Here is an 18,662-nt window from a genome sequence, read left to right as displayed (position 1 = left end):
GCCACAAATGCCCCTTCTCCCAGACACTGAATCCCCATGGCTAAGCCTTCACTGGAGACACAGGACACACTGTGCCGACACAGCCTTGCTAAACTTTTCCCAGCAGGACAACCCCAGGCCAGTCAGCTCCCTCCTAGGAAAGCAGACTTCTGCCGCCCTGAGGCTCAGTGAAAAGCATGAATGGGGCGGACTCTGTTGCTCAAACTGGAGACCATAGCTCATGCTCCCCAGGCAAGGCCAAAGAAAGCAAATGGAGAGTGAGCAAGTAAGCGGGTGGGGAGAGAGCGGGGTTCAAGTTCTCTCTGTTGGAGGAGGAAGGCGAAAGTACAAAAGAAGACTGCAGCCAGGTACCACTGGTAAGTACCTCACAGTTTCCACAAGTGCACGTGGTCACAGGAATAAGCTTGCCAGGGTAAGTACACAGTAAGCGCTGGGACATGTATGTACATCCTTCTCTTCTGGTAACTTGAGGGCCTTGAACAGCGACACCCAGAGGCGCTCCTCATCATAGGGTTGGGGTCTACAGGGCACTCTGCATGGAAAGAACCAGCACTTCCTGGAGAAATGAATGGTTGGTTCCAGGGTTGTGGCGAAGAAAGGTGATGAACCTGAAAGGACTTTCTGCACCAGACGTCCAGGAAGGGCACAGAGAATGGTGTGGAGATATCAGAAGGATGAGGGGCCAGCTGCAGGGGCTTCAAGGGGATACAATGAGGACCATCTGGGCAGTAAAGTGATAACCTGATAGATCACATAGGAACCAATGCTAACCTCATCAGAAACAGGCATCACTGGCCACCTGGAAGGATGGCCCGATTCATCTGCTGGCCCCACAGTGTGAACTAGGTGTGGTCATGGGAAAAAGCACACGAAACTGCTCCTGACAGAGCTGGGAGCTGGGCCAGGGTGAAACACGGGATGAAGGAGCCGGAGGACGGGACTTCACAGTTCCCTCCAGAGTTCTAGGAGTCACTAAAGAGACCTGAACCAGATCTGTGTGAAACAGAATATAAAGATGTCTACTTGGAAAATTCCACAATGGTGTGGAAATAAGGTTGGGGTTTGGGGAAACTCTTTGTTATTTTTATGTGTGTGTGTGTGTGTGTGTGTGTGTGTGTGCATATTCATCTGTGAGCGGGTGCAGCTGTCACTGTGTGGTGGTCAGAGGACAATCTCAGGGATTAAGACAAGGTCTCTGGTTATTTGCTGCTGTAGACACCAGGCTACCTCCTGCCCCATGAACTTCCCATGACTCTCCTGTGTCTGCCTATCTCACTGGGATTACTGATTCTCACTGACACGTCTGGTCTTGCGTAGGTTCTGAGGATCTGAACTCAGGTCCTCATGTTGTAAGGCAAATGATTTACTCACTGAGCCATCTATCCCCCCAGCTCCTGGAGCAGAGCACGTTTTGGGGTATAGACAGAAAGAAGCTACTGTTACCCCATGGTGTTCAAAGTCACCTTACCCTTCTAGTCCCCACTCAGAGCCTGCTGGTTGAAGGACGCTGAGAGTCCATCATAAGGAAGCCAGGCAAGCTTAGGAGGTAGGTGGGGACACGTGGGAACAGCATGGACAAAGGGCTTAAGGAACAAATGAAAGGGGACAATAGGGGACTTGGTAGGCAAGGACTCTCTAGACACAGGGACCCGGCTTCTCCCCTCTCTGAGAATGGCAGGGACCCCCCAGGCCCGGAGCACCATTCTAAGGATTTTCCTCCTGTGACGATGCCAGCTGGAGAAGAACAAAAAGGAAGCCTCCATGGATCACAGAACCTGCTTTGGTTCTTGAGAGCCCAGCCTGCCTTGAGTCTAGCAAGCTAGCCTGACCCCAAATATGACAAAGACCCACAGCAGCAGGGAGCAAGTGTGGGCGAGCATGCATGGGAGTGAGCCGGGAGAACAGAGCACGATGTGAATAAGTGAGCCTGTGAGTGTGCACTGGGGCCTGTGGTCTGTCTGTGTTCATGTCCTGAACTAAGGAAGGGCTGACTCTTCCAGAACCTGGTGGCAAAGCGCCCTCTTGTGGCCAGAGCAAGAGGCAGTGCAAGAAAGACCCTAGAGAAGACTGATGGGAAGACAAGGACAATTAGGGGCAGGGTGGGAGGTGGAATTTAGAGAAGGCCAATGCATCTGGGATGCTGACCACCCCCACCCGGTGCCATGATGTCTTCCCTGAGCTTCACACTCCCCAATACCTGAGGTGCCCTGTCAGACAAAGGCAAGGCAGGTGGGCACCAACTAGCTGCATGGATATAGTAGGAAGCTTGGGCCTTTCGGTTGGCATGCAGAACCTGGATCTAGTATGGGATAAAATGAGGTCACCTCTCCACCCTGCACCTGACAGAGGACAGTTTTGTGACAAACCCTCATTCTTCCCTGTCACAGGCCAGGGTTAGATTTCATAGCCACCACTCCATGCCTTCTGGAGTAACTCAGTCTGAGGTATGAAGAGTTTGGATTGTGTTTGCTTGGTGAAGAGGGGGACTCAGGACAAATTAAACTGTGGGGATAGACTGGATACCACTGTGCCCACTTACTGGGCCAGCCAGCCTAGGTTGGGGCAGGCAGAGTCCCATTTCCAGTGATTTCCACTTAGGCAAGGGCTGCCCTGGTTGGGCACGGGGCAGCAGGTGTTAGCTCTGGTGGGATGGCTTTCTTTTTTGAGAAGCCCCAAATTCACAAACCTTGGACAAGTTGAGTGCACATTTATTCTCACAACAGTGTCGTGGCCCAGGAAACCCCTAAGGGCACATTCAAAGTCACTTATGACACTTAGCCCTTCCCCTTTCTACTCAGTATGGTCACCACCTGTACTCTGTGTCCCTGACCACCAGCCACTGCTTTAGCAATGACAATCTAAAGGCAATGGATGGTCACAGAGCAGGTGGAGTGGGTGGCATGACAGCCCAGCACCAATGTCCTTGCTCTATGTGGGCCTCAGTTTCTGCATGTGCAAATGGGGGGTGGCACAATGACATGGGGGGCTCTGTGATGCCTCTGAGACTCTGCAGGTAATAGGTCCAGCTTCCAGCACTGTCCTAGGAACGAGAGCACAGAGAACAGGTCTGATACAGAGGCTAGGCCAGTGTCAGCCTAATGTGGATGCCTTGGGCCTTCTGCTCAGGCTTCTGGCACTCAGTCCTCTGGCCTTCCTGCTGAGACCAGCACCAGCCTCTGGGGTGGATCCTAGGTACAGGACCTCACCCCACTTCCGGCAGCTGGGTCTATTCTGAGATGGCTCTGATACATCTTCCTGGGTGCAGTTTCCTCAAGGATTCTGTGAGGGCCCTGTCAGCACCCTATAGCTACACAGAGTTCCTGCTTGCCTCTTGGAAAAGCACAGGCTGGAAACCAGACCCAGTATGCACCATCCACAGGCACAACGATGATGACACTTCCCTGGTGTGGGAATGAGGTCCAATGACCTACTTCAGGACCTGCTCTGGGTCAGAAGCTTCCAAAGCCAGGCCTTTCTGTAAACCTAGCTCATTGATGGAGCTGGTCTTAGGACCTGATATGTATGGAGGGAAAAAGGAAGGAAGAGAAAGACACCTGAGCCTGTCTGAATTCAGAGGCTGCCCATTGGCACACACTGAGAGTACACATTGCAGGAGCCAGTGTGCAGGATGCCAGAGATGCTGTTAGAGTCACAGCAGCCACCACTCTTCCTTAGGGATAAGGAACACAGGACCCCTTTGGCCCCCAGGTCACCTGAGGGTGCACCTGTGAATTAAGTGTTATCTGCAGTGAGAAGGGCGCAGTGCAGGAACAAACACACACCTCCCAGTCACAAAAGCTTAGGGTTAGCATTAGACTAAGATTTGCTAGTAGTCCCTGACGGTAAGTGCAACATACAAACATTAGGGTTAGAGATAGGATTAGCAGTCAGAGTTAGGTTTAAAGTTAGATTTCCTTGTTGTAGAATACTAGTTAAAGATGTGTTGCATTTTTTTTTTTATGCTGTGGAACAGTTTAATGATGCAAAGATGTGTTGCATTCTTTTGTGCTGCATTTGTTTAACGCTATGAAGCTGTGCAACTTTGCCTGTCTAAAACACCTGCTTGGTCTAATAAAGAGCTGAATGGCCAATAGCAAGGCAGGAGAAAGGACAGGTGGGGCTGGCAGGCAGAGAGAATTAATAAGAGGAGAAATCTGGGAAGAGAAGATCAAGGAGTGAGAAAAGGGGCCAGCCACTGAGCCACACTGGAAGGCATGGAATAAAAAGGAATGAAAAGATACACAGAAATATAAAAAGGTAAGAGCCCAGAGGCAAAAAAGTAAATGGGATAATCAAAGTTAAGAAAAGCTGGCAAGAAACAAGCCAAGCTAAGGCCAGGCATTTACAAGTAATATTTCCATGTAGATTTATTTGGGAGCTGGGTGGTGGGTCCCCCTAAGAGTCAAAGAGCCAAAGAGTAAAGAGTAACCAACAACATTTCTTAGTAGGCCACTGTGGTAGTTTGAATGGCAGGCTGGTCACTCGGGAAGAATGCTTTTCTATTTTCTGCGCAGGGCTTCCTAAGACCAGACATAACCAATGGAGTCATGAGACCCTCCTCAGAGAGGCTAGGGAGGAAAGAAAGTCTGTATTTCAGGTATGCTGGGGCTTTACAGGCATTTCTGCCCTGGGAGAGTCTGGAAGTGGCTCCCTGAGCCTGGAGCCACTCTGCTCACAGATGGCCTCTGCTCACTCAAGATGGATCTCAGAGTGAAGGTCAGGCCATGGATGGATTCTAGCCCTGCCTAAGACAATCACTCTTTCAGGTGCGTGTGACTGGTCTGCCATCCTTCAAATCCAGATAAGCACGTTTTCACCAAGTCTCTAACCCCGACTAAACAGGGCTTTGTTTGAATGGCCTGGCCACAATCGACTGCACTGAAAACAAGCAAGGCAGGGCTGGTGATGTGGCTTGGTTGGTAGAATACACAGAGCCCTGGGTTCAATCCCCAGCACAACATAAATTAGAAATGGTGACACTCCTATGATCCCGACACCTGGGGGAGGGGGGACTCAGAAGTTCCCGATCAATTTTGACCCTATAGCAAGTTTGAGACAGCCTGGGCTGTATGCAAGCCTGTTTCAAAATATAAAATAGGGGTTGGAGAGAGGAAAGAAAAAATATATATATAATTATATTTTAATTATAATAAAAAATTACTAAGCAATAAATAAGCAAGACACGACTGATGCATAAGACACTCTCAATGGCTGAGCAAGCCACACACACACACACACATACACACACACACACACACACAGCCCTGTCACCACAGGGCAGATCCAACTGCTCAATTCCTACCAACTGTTCATGAACAGCTGTCTGTGGTCTCTAGGTTTTGTGCCTCTCATAGGTTGGGGAAAGTAGAAGAAAAGGAAAAGGAAAGCAGCCAGACAGCCTGAGGGCAGTTGTAACCTCAAGGACTTCAAAGGTTCTGAACACACTACCCAAAGGAGCACAGACGACACCAACCACTTCCCTGGCCGCAACACCAAGACAGCAAAGCCTTTCATCTTTATCCTCACTGCACGCAGGTTCACATCTGCTTCCAAGTCCAGGCTCTGCGTCAACCCAATGAAGGACACTGATTCTCCTAGGAAGGTCAGCTACATGGGTCCTTAGAGGCCAGCTATAGACAAAGCCATGAAGGTCCACATACTGTTTGCTTGTTTGTAAGAAAAGCCCCAAGACAAGAGGGTGTCTGTCCTCCTGGGGAGGTCCAGAGAAAAGCAGGGAAACGAAGCAGCTGTGGGCACTGACCTGAACTTTCCAGTCCGCACCTGCAGTGCTCTTATTCCACACTGCTGGGCACCGCCAACGTCACCCACGATGTCGTCGCCGATCATGATGGCCTGTCAGTAGTGAAATATGCTCAGAAGTTATGTCAAGAGAGTTTTATTCCTGGGTTCCTCATATCTTTCTTCTTTCTTCTTATCTTGACATAATAAACTGCTTGATTTGATGTTTAAAGCCACCGTCATCCAAATTAAACAAGATAATATTGTCATTGTATTGATTTAAAGTCAAGCCACCTTGAATATATCTCCCACTGCCCCCCTGGGCCATGACCAGTTTATTTATTCAATGTGAAATCAATCAGCAGCCGTCAAAGTGATCTGGTGCCTCGAGGGGCACCCGCCTCCACAGAGAGCAGACTGCATCTTACCTGATGCTAAATACTCTTCTGTGAATAGTACAGGTGACTGTACTGGGAAAACTACACCAATGTCTGGCAAGTCTTTGTAGTTCCCACTTCAAAAGGTTTTACTGTCAACTGTCAAGTGGCTACATGTAAAAACCCAAATCTAACCACCCACACACACACACACACACACACACACACACACACAAAATATTTGCCTACTGGATAGGGTATCAGAAGCAATCTGTGGGATAGATCCCTCCCACCTGAAACAACCCTCCACACAGGCAAGCTCTCAGAACCAACAGTTCTGGACATCAACAGGCACTGGGCATCAAACAAGACTGGAGTGTGTCTTTCAAGGCACAAAAAGCAGGTGTGGTGGCTCTGTGACTAGCCCCATCTCCTGCCTTCAGTGTTCTCACAGTTATGTGTGGAGAGGAAGGATATCATCGGCTGAGTTGTACCCTCCGAAGTCAGCAAGGCTAACTTCAGTGTGAGTACTTAGAGACGGCATCTACAGGAGTAATTTAGAGACAGTCCATGAGATCAAGGGTGGAGTCCTGACCCAGTGTGACTGGGGTCCTTTTTGGAGGAGGAACAGACCCCAAAGCTGTCTCCATACAAGCACAGCAAAGGCCACATGAGGACATAGCAAAAAGGTAGCCACTGTGGTCTGGATATGGTTTGAGGGTGTCCTCCAAAGGCTTGTGTGCTGGTGGTTTGGTCTCCAGTGTGATGGTACTAACGGAGGCACCCATAATAGATTCAACTGGAAGTCATTACATTAAGCAAAACAAGCCAGACTTAAAAAGGCAAACAGCATGTTTCCTCTCATAAGCAGAAGCTGAAGTTGAAATTGTGTGTGTGTGTGTGTGTGTGTGTGCATGCACATACATTATAGGTCCTGAAACTAGAAAGGTGACCATGTGAAGACAGGAACAGATCACAGTGTGATGGGAAGTAGAACTAGAAAAGGAACACTCAGAAAAGGAAGCAGAACAAGTCTGCCTGGTAAAGACAGGAAGCCAGCTGGGGGCACACGGGTGTCCGGGACCAGACCAAGGCACACTTGGAAATCCTCCCTGGATTTCTCTGATCTCTCTTCTACCTCCTTCCTGTGTTTCAGATATGTTACAAATACTGTGACAAACTGATTTCTGTCATTGTCCACAGATAATCGTATGGTGCTTACTCTTAGAATATTATCGAAAGTCAAGACATTCTGGTCTTCCACATGTAGTAATGCACCAAACTTCCTTTTAAAACTCACTTAATTTTTAAAAAGTCAGTTTAAAGAAATCCTGAGCAAATAATAGTGCCAGTGGCAAGAGCCTAGCTTGGAACCTTTTCCTAGGAAATAGTATTGGGGGGGGGCACTGCTTTCATATATCGGTGTAGAATCATCCAGTCACCTGGGAAGAGTCAGCCAGTGGCATCTATTCATTGTGGTGGGATAGCATGGGGTACAGTGACACATGAACCCTAGATTCCAAAGCTTCAGGACCACCTAACAACTAGAACAAAGTGGCCTTAGATACAGATGGACAGATACCTCACATTAGGCTTTCTAGTTCCCTTCCAATGAGCCATCCTAAAACTGTGGATTCAACTTTTGAACACTCAAGGGTTCCAAATCAGGCATCAACTGCTGCCAAAGGCATTGGGACCTTTGTGTGACTGAGCTTCCTAGAAATGGAACCCAAGTCCCAACTACTGCATGTCATGCCTGGCACCTTCCATGCCTCTGGGAACAGTAAAGTGGTGTACTCGTGGGCTAGGGCTATAGCTCCATCAGCAGAGTTCTTAAATAGTATACACAAAGCTATGTGTTTGAACCACAGCACTAAGTGGGGTGGCGTGTGCTCGTAATCCCAGGATTTAGGAGATAGAAGCAGAAAGATCAGAAGTTCAAAGTCATCCTCAGCTACACAGAGAGTTCAAGGCCAGCCTGGATACATGAAATACTGTCTCAAAACAAACCCTTATGTACGTGTGTACACATACAACTAGATGGTGGGAATTGCCTTCTCGGGACCCTCTTGGGCTGGACATTGTTGATGTGGTCTATGGAGATGGTTTCTGAGAAAAGCTAATCCCTCTGAGCACTCTATTATCCATGGAAGAGCATTTGTGGGGTGGATGCTTGGGATGGTGACAGGATCCCCAGGAAACAGAGATGTGGGTAGCAGGGAGCTGGGGCTAGACACGGGCAGCCAGTGGAATGTGCAGTGAAGCCTGTCTGGGCCAGCTTGTAGGCTCCGCATACCAAAATGCTCTCAGATCCCTGGGGAATGTCCAGATTTACCATCAGTGAAGGGCAATAATCGCACCGAGAGGAGCAATTATTGCCAAATCATTTAGGATTTAAAAAATCATTGGCAAGAAGATGGAGGTCAAGAGGTGCGCCGTCGGGGGAAATAAAAACCTCTACCTGTCAGGCCTGGCTTTTACTCTTTCCTGACTGTGATGTGATACAGGGGAGACAGGCCTTCAAAACTGAATGACTGTACTCCAAGAGAACCCAGAAACGCAGAGAGCTGCAGGGGGCTGTCAGTCTCCAAGGCAGCTTTGGTGGTTTGGATCTGTAAAGCAGACTGGAGCTGAGCGTGTGGGGCAGTCGGCAGAACATTCCGATTCTCCCGGTGACAGCACACAGAAAGGGTGGAGTGAATGCCTGAGATCGTGGATGGGAGACAGAGCAGGGGTATCAGTAGTTAAAAGTCATCACTGGCTACATAGTGTGTTAGGTAGAAGCCAGTCTGGGCTATAAGAGGAGATCCTGTACTTCTCCAGTAGTCTGCCTCCAGGCCTCTCCTCACCACCCTGGGTGCTCAGAACCATGGAGCCTAACTGGTGACTTGCTTTGGAGGACAGGCTTCTAGGGCCCAAGGGCTTCCCAGGAAAGTCTGTGTTTCGTGAGCTGTCAGCTCTCCCTGGACTCTGCTGGACAGAGTATGTCCCCATCACAGGGGAGGACACAGTGGGGCAGGCAGGGCACATACCCACATGGAGAGTCCTCAAGGGATATTTACACCTTCAGTTTCCAGTCATCTCAGAAACTCAGAGGTGCCATGGCTTGGTATATTTATAAGGACAAATAATAATAATAATATGGCAAAAGCCAAGGATCGCTGATTTTTTTTTAATGTGTATTTGAGGTATGCTGTTGTCCTGAGTTCTGGACCTTAGAAAGGGCCTGACTACCTCTAACCTCAGGGGGTTGGATTACCAATCATTTAGAGTAAGGCTAACCCTCTGCTATCTCTACGCTGTTTGGGAAAGGACTGGTGGAAATTGAATTGGGAGCTGCTGCCACTGGTGCTCAGGCTCAAAACACCTCTGCAGAGCCAGAGCCATCACCAGGGGAATGGCAGTGATGGCTTTATTGATCAGGGCAGCTCAAAACAGTCAAGGTATGCCATGGGCTGGTACCTGAGCAGCCTGCGCGCGCACACACACACACACACACACACACACACACACACACACACACACACACACAGAGCCAGCTATTACTACTTGTGTGTGCAGACAGTTATGTAAAACTCTGTGTCCACACATCCTGAGGTTGAAATAACACTAGCAAGACTTTCAGCAAAATGGCAGGCTAGAGCCAGGAGAGAACGACAATGGGGAAGACGTACAGGTACCACGTGACAGGCACAAAACACAGATGTGTACCACAGCACATATAGGGAGGTCAGAAGACAGGTTCCAGGGGTCAGTTTTCGCCCCACCCTGTGAGGCCGGGTCACCAGGTTTGGCTGTAGGTGATCTTACCCACTAAGCCATCAAGCCAGCCTGAGCTCTATCTAGAGCATTTTTACTTACCACCCACAGGAGACCAGGCACTCATGGACTGATATTCCTGCTGTGCCCACACTTCAACCTCTGGTGACCACCAGTCCACTCTGCCTCTGTGGGCTTGCCTGTCCTAGACAAGCCCACTAAATGGATTCCGTTCATGCTTTTGTACCTAGTTTCCTGTCCTTGGTGGGCCGTGTTCATGGCTCATCCCTCCTCTTTCGGACTCAATGGTGTTTCACTATGAGAGGGACACATGTTGCTGACCCATTCCCAGGGGATAGGCAGACATCTGAGCTCTGCTCAACCTCACAGGTACTGTAAGTACAGCTGCTGGGAACATCAGTAAATGGTTTAGGGGACTGTTTGGTTCTGTGATGCTGGGACTTAAAACTGGGGCTTCATTCTTGTTAGGCAAGAGCTCAACCACTGAGTTGCCCTCATACCCTACAAGTTTGGCAGCACTGGCACTTAGTCATAGTCCGACCAGCTGGACTCCAGTTTCTCCACTATCAACGCTTGCAAGTTCCTGCTACTTCTGTCTTTCAGTGGCCAAATTAGATGATGGGGTTTGACCTCGCTCCTAAGGAGCCAAGAGACTCATCCATCTTTCTGTGTGCTCTTTGGCCATTGCCTGGGGTGCTACTGCTTCGTGGTTTTGCTAAAATGCTCCATTTTATAAGGAATGTTCTAACATGTGCAAACATAAGGCTCCAAGTTCTGATTCGCAGAACTCATGAGATTGTGGGCATAGCAGCACACATCGGTAATCCCAGAGTTCCTACACTGAGATGGGAGACAGAGACAGGAGAATCCCTGGAAACTCACTGGTTAGCCAGCCAGGCATGTGCAGTGGCAGGTAAGAGAGATCCTGTCTCAAACAGAGGACAAGGCAAGGACTAACACCCAAGGTGGTCCTCTGCCCTCCACATGTACACTGTGGCAATGTGTACCTGCGACTTACATACATGTTCATGTGTGTACTATACATACACACAGAAAACAAGAAAGGAAAACATTTTTTAAGAGGGGGGAAAAGTACTGCAAGAGGGGACTATGTGTGATCTGCTTGTTGGGACACATGGCAAGTAACTATCTCATTGCTCAGGGAGAAGAGTTCTGGGCCAGAAAGATGGCTAGTGGGTAATGGCACTTGCTGCTGACCCTGACGATCTGAGTCTGATTCCTGGAACCCACATGGTAGAGGGAGAGAATGAACTCACACAGCCCAAAAGAAATAAGTAAATGTCATTTTTAAAAATGTAAAGAAGAAAGAAGATTCTGCCAGTCCTACCTGGTGAGCCTCCACCCCTATGGCCTGTAGTGCAGACTTGAAGAACTCAGGGGAAGGTTTCCCCACCACTTCAGCCTCAATACCACAGGCATACTGGCAAAGAAAAGACATAGCATGGGTCTGAGATCAGGATCAGGAATGTGACCAAACATGGAAAGACTGTCTCATGACGGTTAAGGCCCTTCACAAAGCAGGATGCTAAGGGCCTCAAAAATATCTCACAGACAACAATGTCACAACTCACAATAGGTTGCTGCCCAGAATGCTTACAACACCTACCTCCAGCTCTGCCACCCATTCCAAGGCTGCCCATAGCAAAGTGGCATACCATACCTAGCAAAGCCACAAGCATCCCAAGGGATAGGAGACCAGGACTAAAATTCCATTCTCTTAGCCCTCCCTGCTGCCCACCTCCAGGAAGATCATAGGCCCCACTGAGTGGTCCAGGATTCAATCCACCCACCTGTGTTGTGGAGTATTGGTTTAAGATGTGTTGCATTTGTTTGTACTGTTGTGGAACATTTGTTTTAATGACTCAAAGATGTGTTGCATTCTTTTATGTTACACTTGTGTAGCTCTGCAAAGCTGTGTTACTTTGCCTGTCTAAAACACCTGATTGGCCAACTAAAGAACTGAATGGCAAATAGCTAGGAAGGAGAGAACTAGGCAGGGCTGCCAGGCAGAGAGAATAAATAGGAGAGAAATCTAGGGAGGGAGAGAGGAAGAAGGAGCAAGAAAAGGAGGAGAGGAGGAGGCCAGCCACCCAGCCAGCCACCCAGTCAGCCATGGAGTAAGAAGTAAAGAAAAGTTTATGGAATAGAGAAAGTTAAAAGCCCAGAGGCAAAAGGTAGATGGGATAATTTAAGTTGAGAAAGCTGGCTAGAAACAAGCCAAGCTAAGGCCTGGCATTTATAAGTAAGAATAAGTCTCTATGTATTTATTTATATGGGAGCTTGGTGGTGGGCCCCCTAAGAGTTAAAAAAAAACCTCCAACTATACACCTGCCCACCCTTCCCACCTGGGCACAGGGGGCAGGGGATGCTACCACTGTGAGTATGGGATGTGGTACAGTAGGAGTGTAGGCAGGGTAAGTGATTGGCCAGTCACAGTAGACTCCAGAGATCTGGCCACAGATGGTTCTGTAACCTGGAGGGTCATCTCAGGAACAAGGCAGGGAGGACACATCAAGCCTGAGGTGTTACTGGGCCAGGAAGGAGGCAGCCATGAGTTAGAAGAGAGTGGCAAAGAGCATGCTGGGAGAGAGCACCAGGAGGTTGGCCAGGGTTGGGGTAAGAGAATGACACACATGTAATCGATGTGATGACCCAGGCAATGGGAGAACCAACCCCACAGGGGAAGGGAGATGTGGCCGGAAACCACACACAGGAGCCCCCACTCAGAAACATGAAAGGCTACTTGCACCCCCTCTTCTCCAGAAAGTCCAAAGAGGGCATGGGATAGAACCAGGGCAGGTACCTCAAGCGCCTTCATGTAGCCTCCAACATCCAGCATCAGGCCAGAGGTCTCCTTGTAGTAGCGTCTGCAAGAGAGCAGAAGTGAAGAGGTGAACAGAGAGCCCGGGGAGCAGGTCAGTACTGACGCCATGCTGAGAGTGACTGATGGAGGCCACATGGCAGAACCAGAAGGCCATCAGCACTAGGACACCAGGGATCATTCAGCCGGTAACCCCCTGCTGCTGGCCTTGTAGGGACCCTACCACAATGATTAACCAGGGACCTAAGGGGGACAGATGGATCCAGTTACTATAACACAGAGCAAGACAAGTGACCCGTGTTCTGGGAAGGGACGGCAGGCCCCCGGACCATGTGCTGACTCCCTAATTGCTAATAATTAACCCTTAACTGCTGCCTGAGGAGAAAACTCCATTAGTTCCACAGCAGCTTGCCACATCTCCTGTTAGCTGGGGTCAGGCAAGGTGCCAGGTTTCACGGGCACCAGCTGCTTCCATGGGATGACAAGAATGTCTTCCCAACCGAAGAGACAATGTAGACTCTCTGGGAGCGGCCCTCCTTAAGACTGTCTCATTGCTCTTCCAAGTGCCCACAGCCTATCTCACATCAGACCAAGGCCTCGAGGCACAAGGTGTCCTGACTGCAAAGTCATTCATACCTGGGGCTCTCTGAGCAAAGCCATGTGACCATAAGGAAGCAAGAACGGGGCTTACACATCATGCTCTAGAGATGAGGTTCACTGAAGCCATCCCAGTCAGTTTTCCCTTCCCTTCCGTGTCCAGCAGGGGACATTAACAAAGCATGTGTGCAGAGGACAAGAGGAGAGAGAGCCACAGGCTGGCCTCAACATTCAGGTCCCCTCTCTGCTTCCTAGCTTTGTAAGCCTTTCGACCTCAGCTTCCCCACCTGTAAAATGGTCAAAAGAAATGAGCCATCCATATCTAGGGCTGTTGTGAAGCTTATACAATTAACACATTTAAAGGTCCTTACATGCCCAGGACACAAACACCACTCAACAGAAGGCTGGAGACTTCTACTGTAAATAGCCATTCACTGGAGCTGAGACACAGGTCCTGAGACAGGAGCTCAGTGGGAAAATGAATACAGGCCCCAGCCCGGTGCTGCCACTCTGGTAATTTGGCAATCAGGAGGCCAAGGCAGAGGGATTGTGAATTCTAGGCCAGTCTGGGATACATAGCAGATCCTATCTCAATACATTTTTACTTTTCTTCATGTGTAGGTGCTGGAACACCGTCTGAGAATGGAGTTAGTTATGTGAGAATTCCGAGTGCTTGTGAGACAACTCCAAGAAAACCAGATAGGAGTCTTGTGACCTCAGTTTCATCATAACACTGAATCGTTCTTGGAATGCATTTTCATGCTCTTCCCAGGCATAGCGGGCAGGAGAGAGTTTACTTCGGATTACTCATTATTGCTGTTATTCAATTAAAGGTTTAAGCTACCCTTTCTATGCTTCTATGGAAAAACGTGTTTTTGCCATGTGCAGCTTGTCCTTGCGATTGTATACAGCTTGAACTCACAGAAACTTTACTCATGTGGCCTTTCTTAACCCTCAGAGTACATATTATCTGATGCTCTGAATAAAGTTGGCTATTGCATGAGACTTCAGTCCAACTGATTTACTGGCTCTATTCACCTAGATTCCATGGCCTCTAGAGTAGGGACATGGATGTATGTGTGTGTGTGTTGTGTGTCCATGTACACACAGAGGCCTGAGGCTAGGATCAGGAACTCTCTACATCACTCCTTCACCTTAGTTTTTTGGGCAAATGGTCTCTCAATCCAATTTAGCTGATACAGCTAGTCTTGCAAACCAACTTGCTCTTGGAACCCTCTACAAGGCTGGAAGTACAGGCAGCCTGCCACACCCACCCGGCAATGATGTGGGTTCTGGGGATCCAAACTCCAGCCTTCTTGCTTACATGCCAACAGCTTTAACCACTAAGCCATCTCCCAAGCCCTCAAGAGATTTTCTTTACAAGTTTCCTAAGGCTGTAAAAGTTTCCTAGATGGCTCAGTGAGTAGAACACTTGCTATGCACGCTTGAGGACCTTCAGATCCACAGAATCCACAGAATCCAGCTATCATACATTGTGTCTTTAACCCCGCACTCCTGTACCAGATGGGAGGTGGAGACAGGAAAAGTCCCAGAAGCCAGCCTGGCAAACAACAAAGGAGCCCTGTCTCAAACAAGGTGGAAGGTGAAGAGCGTCAGCTGAGGTTGTCCTGTGACCGACTTTCACATGCACACCCTAGCATGAGCATGCCTCCACTCAGGCAGATGGACTGACAGACAGACAGACAGACAGACAGACAGACAGACAGATAGACACACACACACCTATCTACCTACCTGTGACCTCCACATGCACACCCTGGCATGAGCACATCTACACTCACAGACACAGACAAAGAGAAAGACAGATACGATACACTTACTTAAAAGTGTTTGCTTCAATTTTTTGTTGTTTTTTTGTTTGTTTGTTTTGTTTTTTGTTTTTAGAGATAGGGTTTCTCTGTATTGTTTTGGAGCCTGTCCTGGAACTCGATCTGTAGAAGAGGTTGGCCATGAACTCACAGAGATCCACCTGCCTCTGCCTCTTGAGTGCTGGGATAAAAGGTGTGGGCCACCAACACCCTGTCAAGTTTTCTGTTTTTCTTTGTTTTTCTTGATTTCTATTTTTACAATAAACTATAGGCAGGGTCTTGGAGAATGATAAACAGGACTTGGCCAGCAGAGGGAGACACAGGTGGTGTGCTGTGCTGTCTGGGTGGCAGGCTGCTTATTCCACTCAGTCCAGGACTCTTTCTTTACAGGACTCAGGGGCATGCCCAGATCCGGCATCACCCCTGGACTCCCAGGATAGAGGAGGCATAAACAGACCCACAGAGAAACTGTAAGCACAAACATGGTGAGCTGCATGAATTGTTTACAGAAGCATCCCTCAAAAGAGACAATTAAGTTGTGTCCTGAGGGGGAGCAGGTCACTCTATGAGTAAGAGGAGGGAGTGTGAAGACCAGAGAGCACTTCAGGATCACCAGAGCCTGATGGGACATCATCCTTGGGCTCTCAGAGGCTACAACCCTTGTCCAATGGGCAGCCAGAGAAACACCCCAGGAGGGGATCATCAGGGACCTCCCAAAGGAAAGGGTGAGTAGAAATGGGTTGGGGGAAGGGGGCAGACCTAACTGAGCACAGAAGATGCTCGACAGAAGCAAACAGAAACTTCCAAAGCAAAACTGTAACAGGTGCAGCTGTTTGCAGCTGAGGATTCTGGGGGTTTCCAGGCTGCCCTGGGGCCAGCTGGAGGACACAGGAGATTGGATGGATGGGAACACACTCCTCTCATTTGGAAATCTCACCCCTAAAGAGTCCTCAGAGCACAGCTCTTCTGGCCTCGGGTCTAGATGTTTATTCTAAGGTAATGTCAGGATGTTCCTACCCACAGGGTGACTTGAAATACACAGCCAAAGCATGACCTTCTAAGCCAGAGAAAATGGGTTTTCAGAAATACCAAATGAAAACTTATTTTGGGGGAGCGGGGTTGAGACAGAATTTTTCTGTGTAGTCCTGGCTGTGCTGAAATTCACTCTGTGGAACAGGCTGGCCTCAAACTCAGAGATCTGCCTGCCTCTGCTAGTGCTGGGATTAAAGGCGTGGGCCGCCACTTCCTGGCTAAAAAAGAAAACTTTAACCCCGCCCCCATCCCTCTCTCAACAAGAGGCTTATTTCTGAGATAGGGTCCCAATACATAGTAAGGCACTCTCTATGTAGACCAGGTTGAACTCTAGCTCACAGAGATCCTTCTGCTTCCACCCACCAAGTGCTGGGATTACAGGTGTGCCCCAATACCTCAGTTTATATGGTGCCAGGAATGGAACCGAGTGCTTCCTGAATGCTAGGAAAACCCACTACCCAGTAAGCTACATCCCCAGTCACCCCCTCCCAATTTTCTTTCTTACTTCTTTGTTTTTGTTTTTTGAGACAGGGTTTCTCTGTGAAACAGCCCTAGATATCCTGGAACTCACTTTGTAGGCTAGGCTGGCCTCAAACTCACAAAGATCCATCTGCCTTTGCCTCCCGAGTGCTGGGATTAAAGGCCTAGGCCACCACTGCCTGGTTTACTTTCTTTTTTAAACTGAATCTGGCCTGTATTTTAGAGAGCCCACAATTTTTCTGTATTTATTATTCATTCAGGAAAACAAAACTCCACCTTGAGGCCAGCTGCTGGCTGTAAACACTGTTGTCTTTAAGAGGAACAGCAAACAGACATCTAATTTACACCTCTTCACTAGTAACCGGATATAGTTTTCCTTCCTTTATGGCACAGTGTGGCCAGCTGTGGGCCTGGGAGGGCTCTGGGCCCTCCAGCCACTGGGAGCCACAGTGATCACTGGGAGAATCGGGGCGCAGGGAGCAAGCAGTCAGATCTGATTTTATGCTTCGTTCTCCTGCCATTTCCGATTCCTCGGTGCAGCCTCCCTGCAAAATGACCACTTGACCTCTCCCAGAAGAGCCATTAACCTCCATAGTCTGAAGAGTAAACAGCTTAATTTTCTGATGGCGGCATGACAGGAGAAATTACAAAGGCAATTCCCTCTCTCAGTCCACACAGATGCCAAATGTAAATCACTCCATTTCGAGGAAGGGAACATCCTGCTTCCCTGCACCCTCAAGGAGGCCACGCTAGCCTTAGACTGTAGTGACAGGAGCTCTTCCTGGACCCTTGGGCTGCCTGAAGAAGCTGCTACTCTCTGGGAGCTGCTGAACCCTTTCTCTGGATTTGAAACATACCACCCCTCACCCAAGTCAAAATCTAGGGAGCTGGAGGCCCTGTGCATATCAATTCAACCCTCGACTACTGCTGAGTCTGCTGAAGTTATCACCCAGTCAAGAGCATGCGATTCCTGTTTTCATCTTTTTCACTAATGTACCTACGTATTCAAGCCATTACTGGCAATCTGGAATAACCTTTAGCAATGATAAAACTGCATCAAAGAAAAATGTGTTGACATAAATGACCTAGAATATTTTTCATTATGTACATTTTCTAGTGCAGGTTTGCCAATTCAAATACCCAAGGGCAGGACCCAGGTCAGTGAGTTAAGCAGGTCAAGCGTGCCTAGATCAATGGGCATGAGGATCCAGTCAGCAAACCACTGGATGGAAATACTTCCAGCAGGAAGCCCTGCTGCCTACCAAATTGGGCAGCAACCCCAAAGCATCGTGCAACTTCAAGGAGGAGATTCTGAACTTGTAGTGCTGTTTCTGTTGGCCAGGCTAGACATGAACACCCTTCTGGAAATGAGCTGGACAGCATGCATCATGAAGCTCAAAATGAGCCACATCTGGTGGCTCATACATGAAATCACAGCACTTGGGAGGCTGAAGCAGGAGGATTGCTGAAAGTACAGGTCACCCTGGGCTACAGAGTAAGAGCCTGTATCAAAATAAATAAAAGGAAAGAAAAGGGGGAAAAAAACTTAAAACTTTTCCTTTAGTAGTTTCTAAGGACAACATCTGATATGACATAGTTTATGGATCATAGTTTATTGTCACAGACAATAAGAAATGACCTCACTGTTCAACAGCAGGGATCACTAAATACAACCCCAGGATACTTGTAAGGCAGATAACTGTGTCACAGAGACATTTGGTCACTGTGTACCAAGTCATCCATAAGGTGTTGTTTGGTGACTGTAAGAAACAGGCAACAAGAAGCTGAGGAGATGGCCCTGTGGTTGAAACCTTTGCTGTCCAAGTGTGAGACCTGGAGTTCAAATCCCCAGCTCACATAAATGCCAGGTGGACATAGTGGCCCACCTGTAATTCCAGCCTTGGAAGGCAGAGACCCCAACAAAAAGCTGGACCATACCTTTGATCTGTGTTTAACTGAGAGATGCTGCCTCAGTGGATACGGTGG

At 48.6% G+C, this 18,662-nt stretch overlaps 1 protein-coding gene across 2 annotated transcripts in view; it reads right to left on the bottom strand.

The window, feature by feature from the left end:
* The window catches only part of Lhpp (phospholysine phosphohistidine inorganic pyrophosphate phosphatase), an 87,872-nt gene that overhangs the window by 44,347 nt on the left and 24,863 nt on the right, over nucleotides 1–18,662 (bottom strand). Inside the window, exons 4-6 of one of the 2 annotated variants that reach the window (XM_051193188.1) lie at nucleotides 12,721–12,784; nucleotides 11,245–11,337; nucleotides 5,762–5,853 (exon numbers count right to left, since the gene is read on the bottom strand). In XM_051193188.1, coding sequence (XP_051049145.1) covers nucleotides 5,762–5,853; nucleotides 11,245–11,337; nucleotides 12,721–12,784 — 249 coding nt within the window. The remainder of the gene's footprint in view (nucleotides 1–5,761; nucleotides 5,854–11,244; nucleotides 11,338–12,720; nucleotides 12,785–18,662) is intronic. The other variant, XM_051193189.1, reaches the window with a different exon arrangement.

This window comes from Phodopus roborovskii, unplaced genomic scaffold (assembly GCF_943737965.1).
Source record: "Phodopus roborovskii unplaced genomic scaffold, PHOROB, whole genome shotgun sequence".
Classification (NCBI taxonomy): domain Eukaryota; kingdom Metazoa; phylum Chordata; class Mammalia; order Rodentia; family Cricetidae; genus Phodopus; species Phodopus roborovskii.
This window is presented reverse-complemented; position numbering and strand designations above follow the sequence as displayed.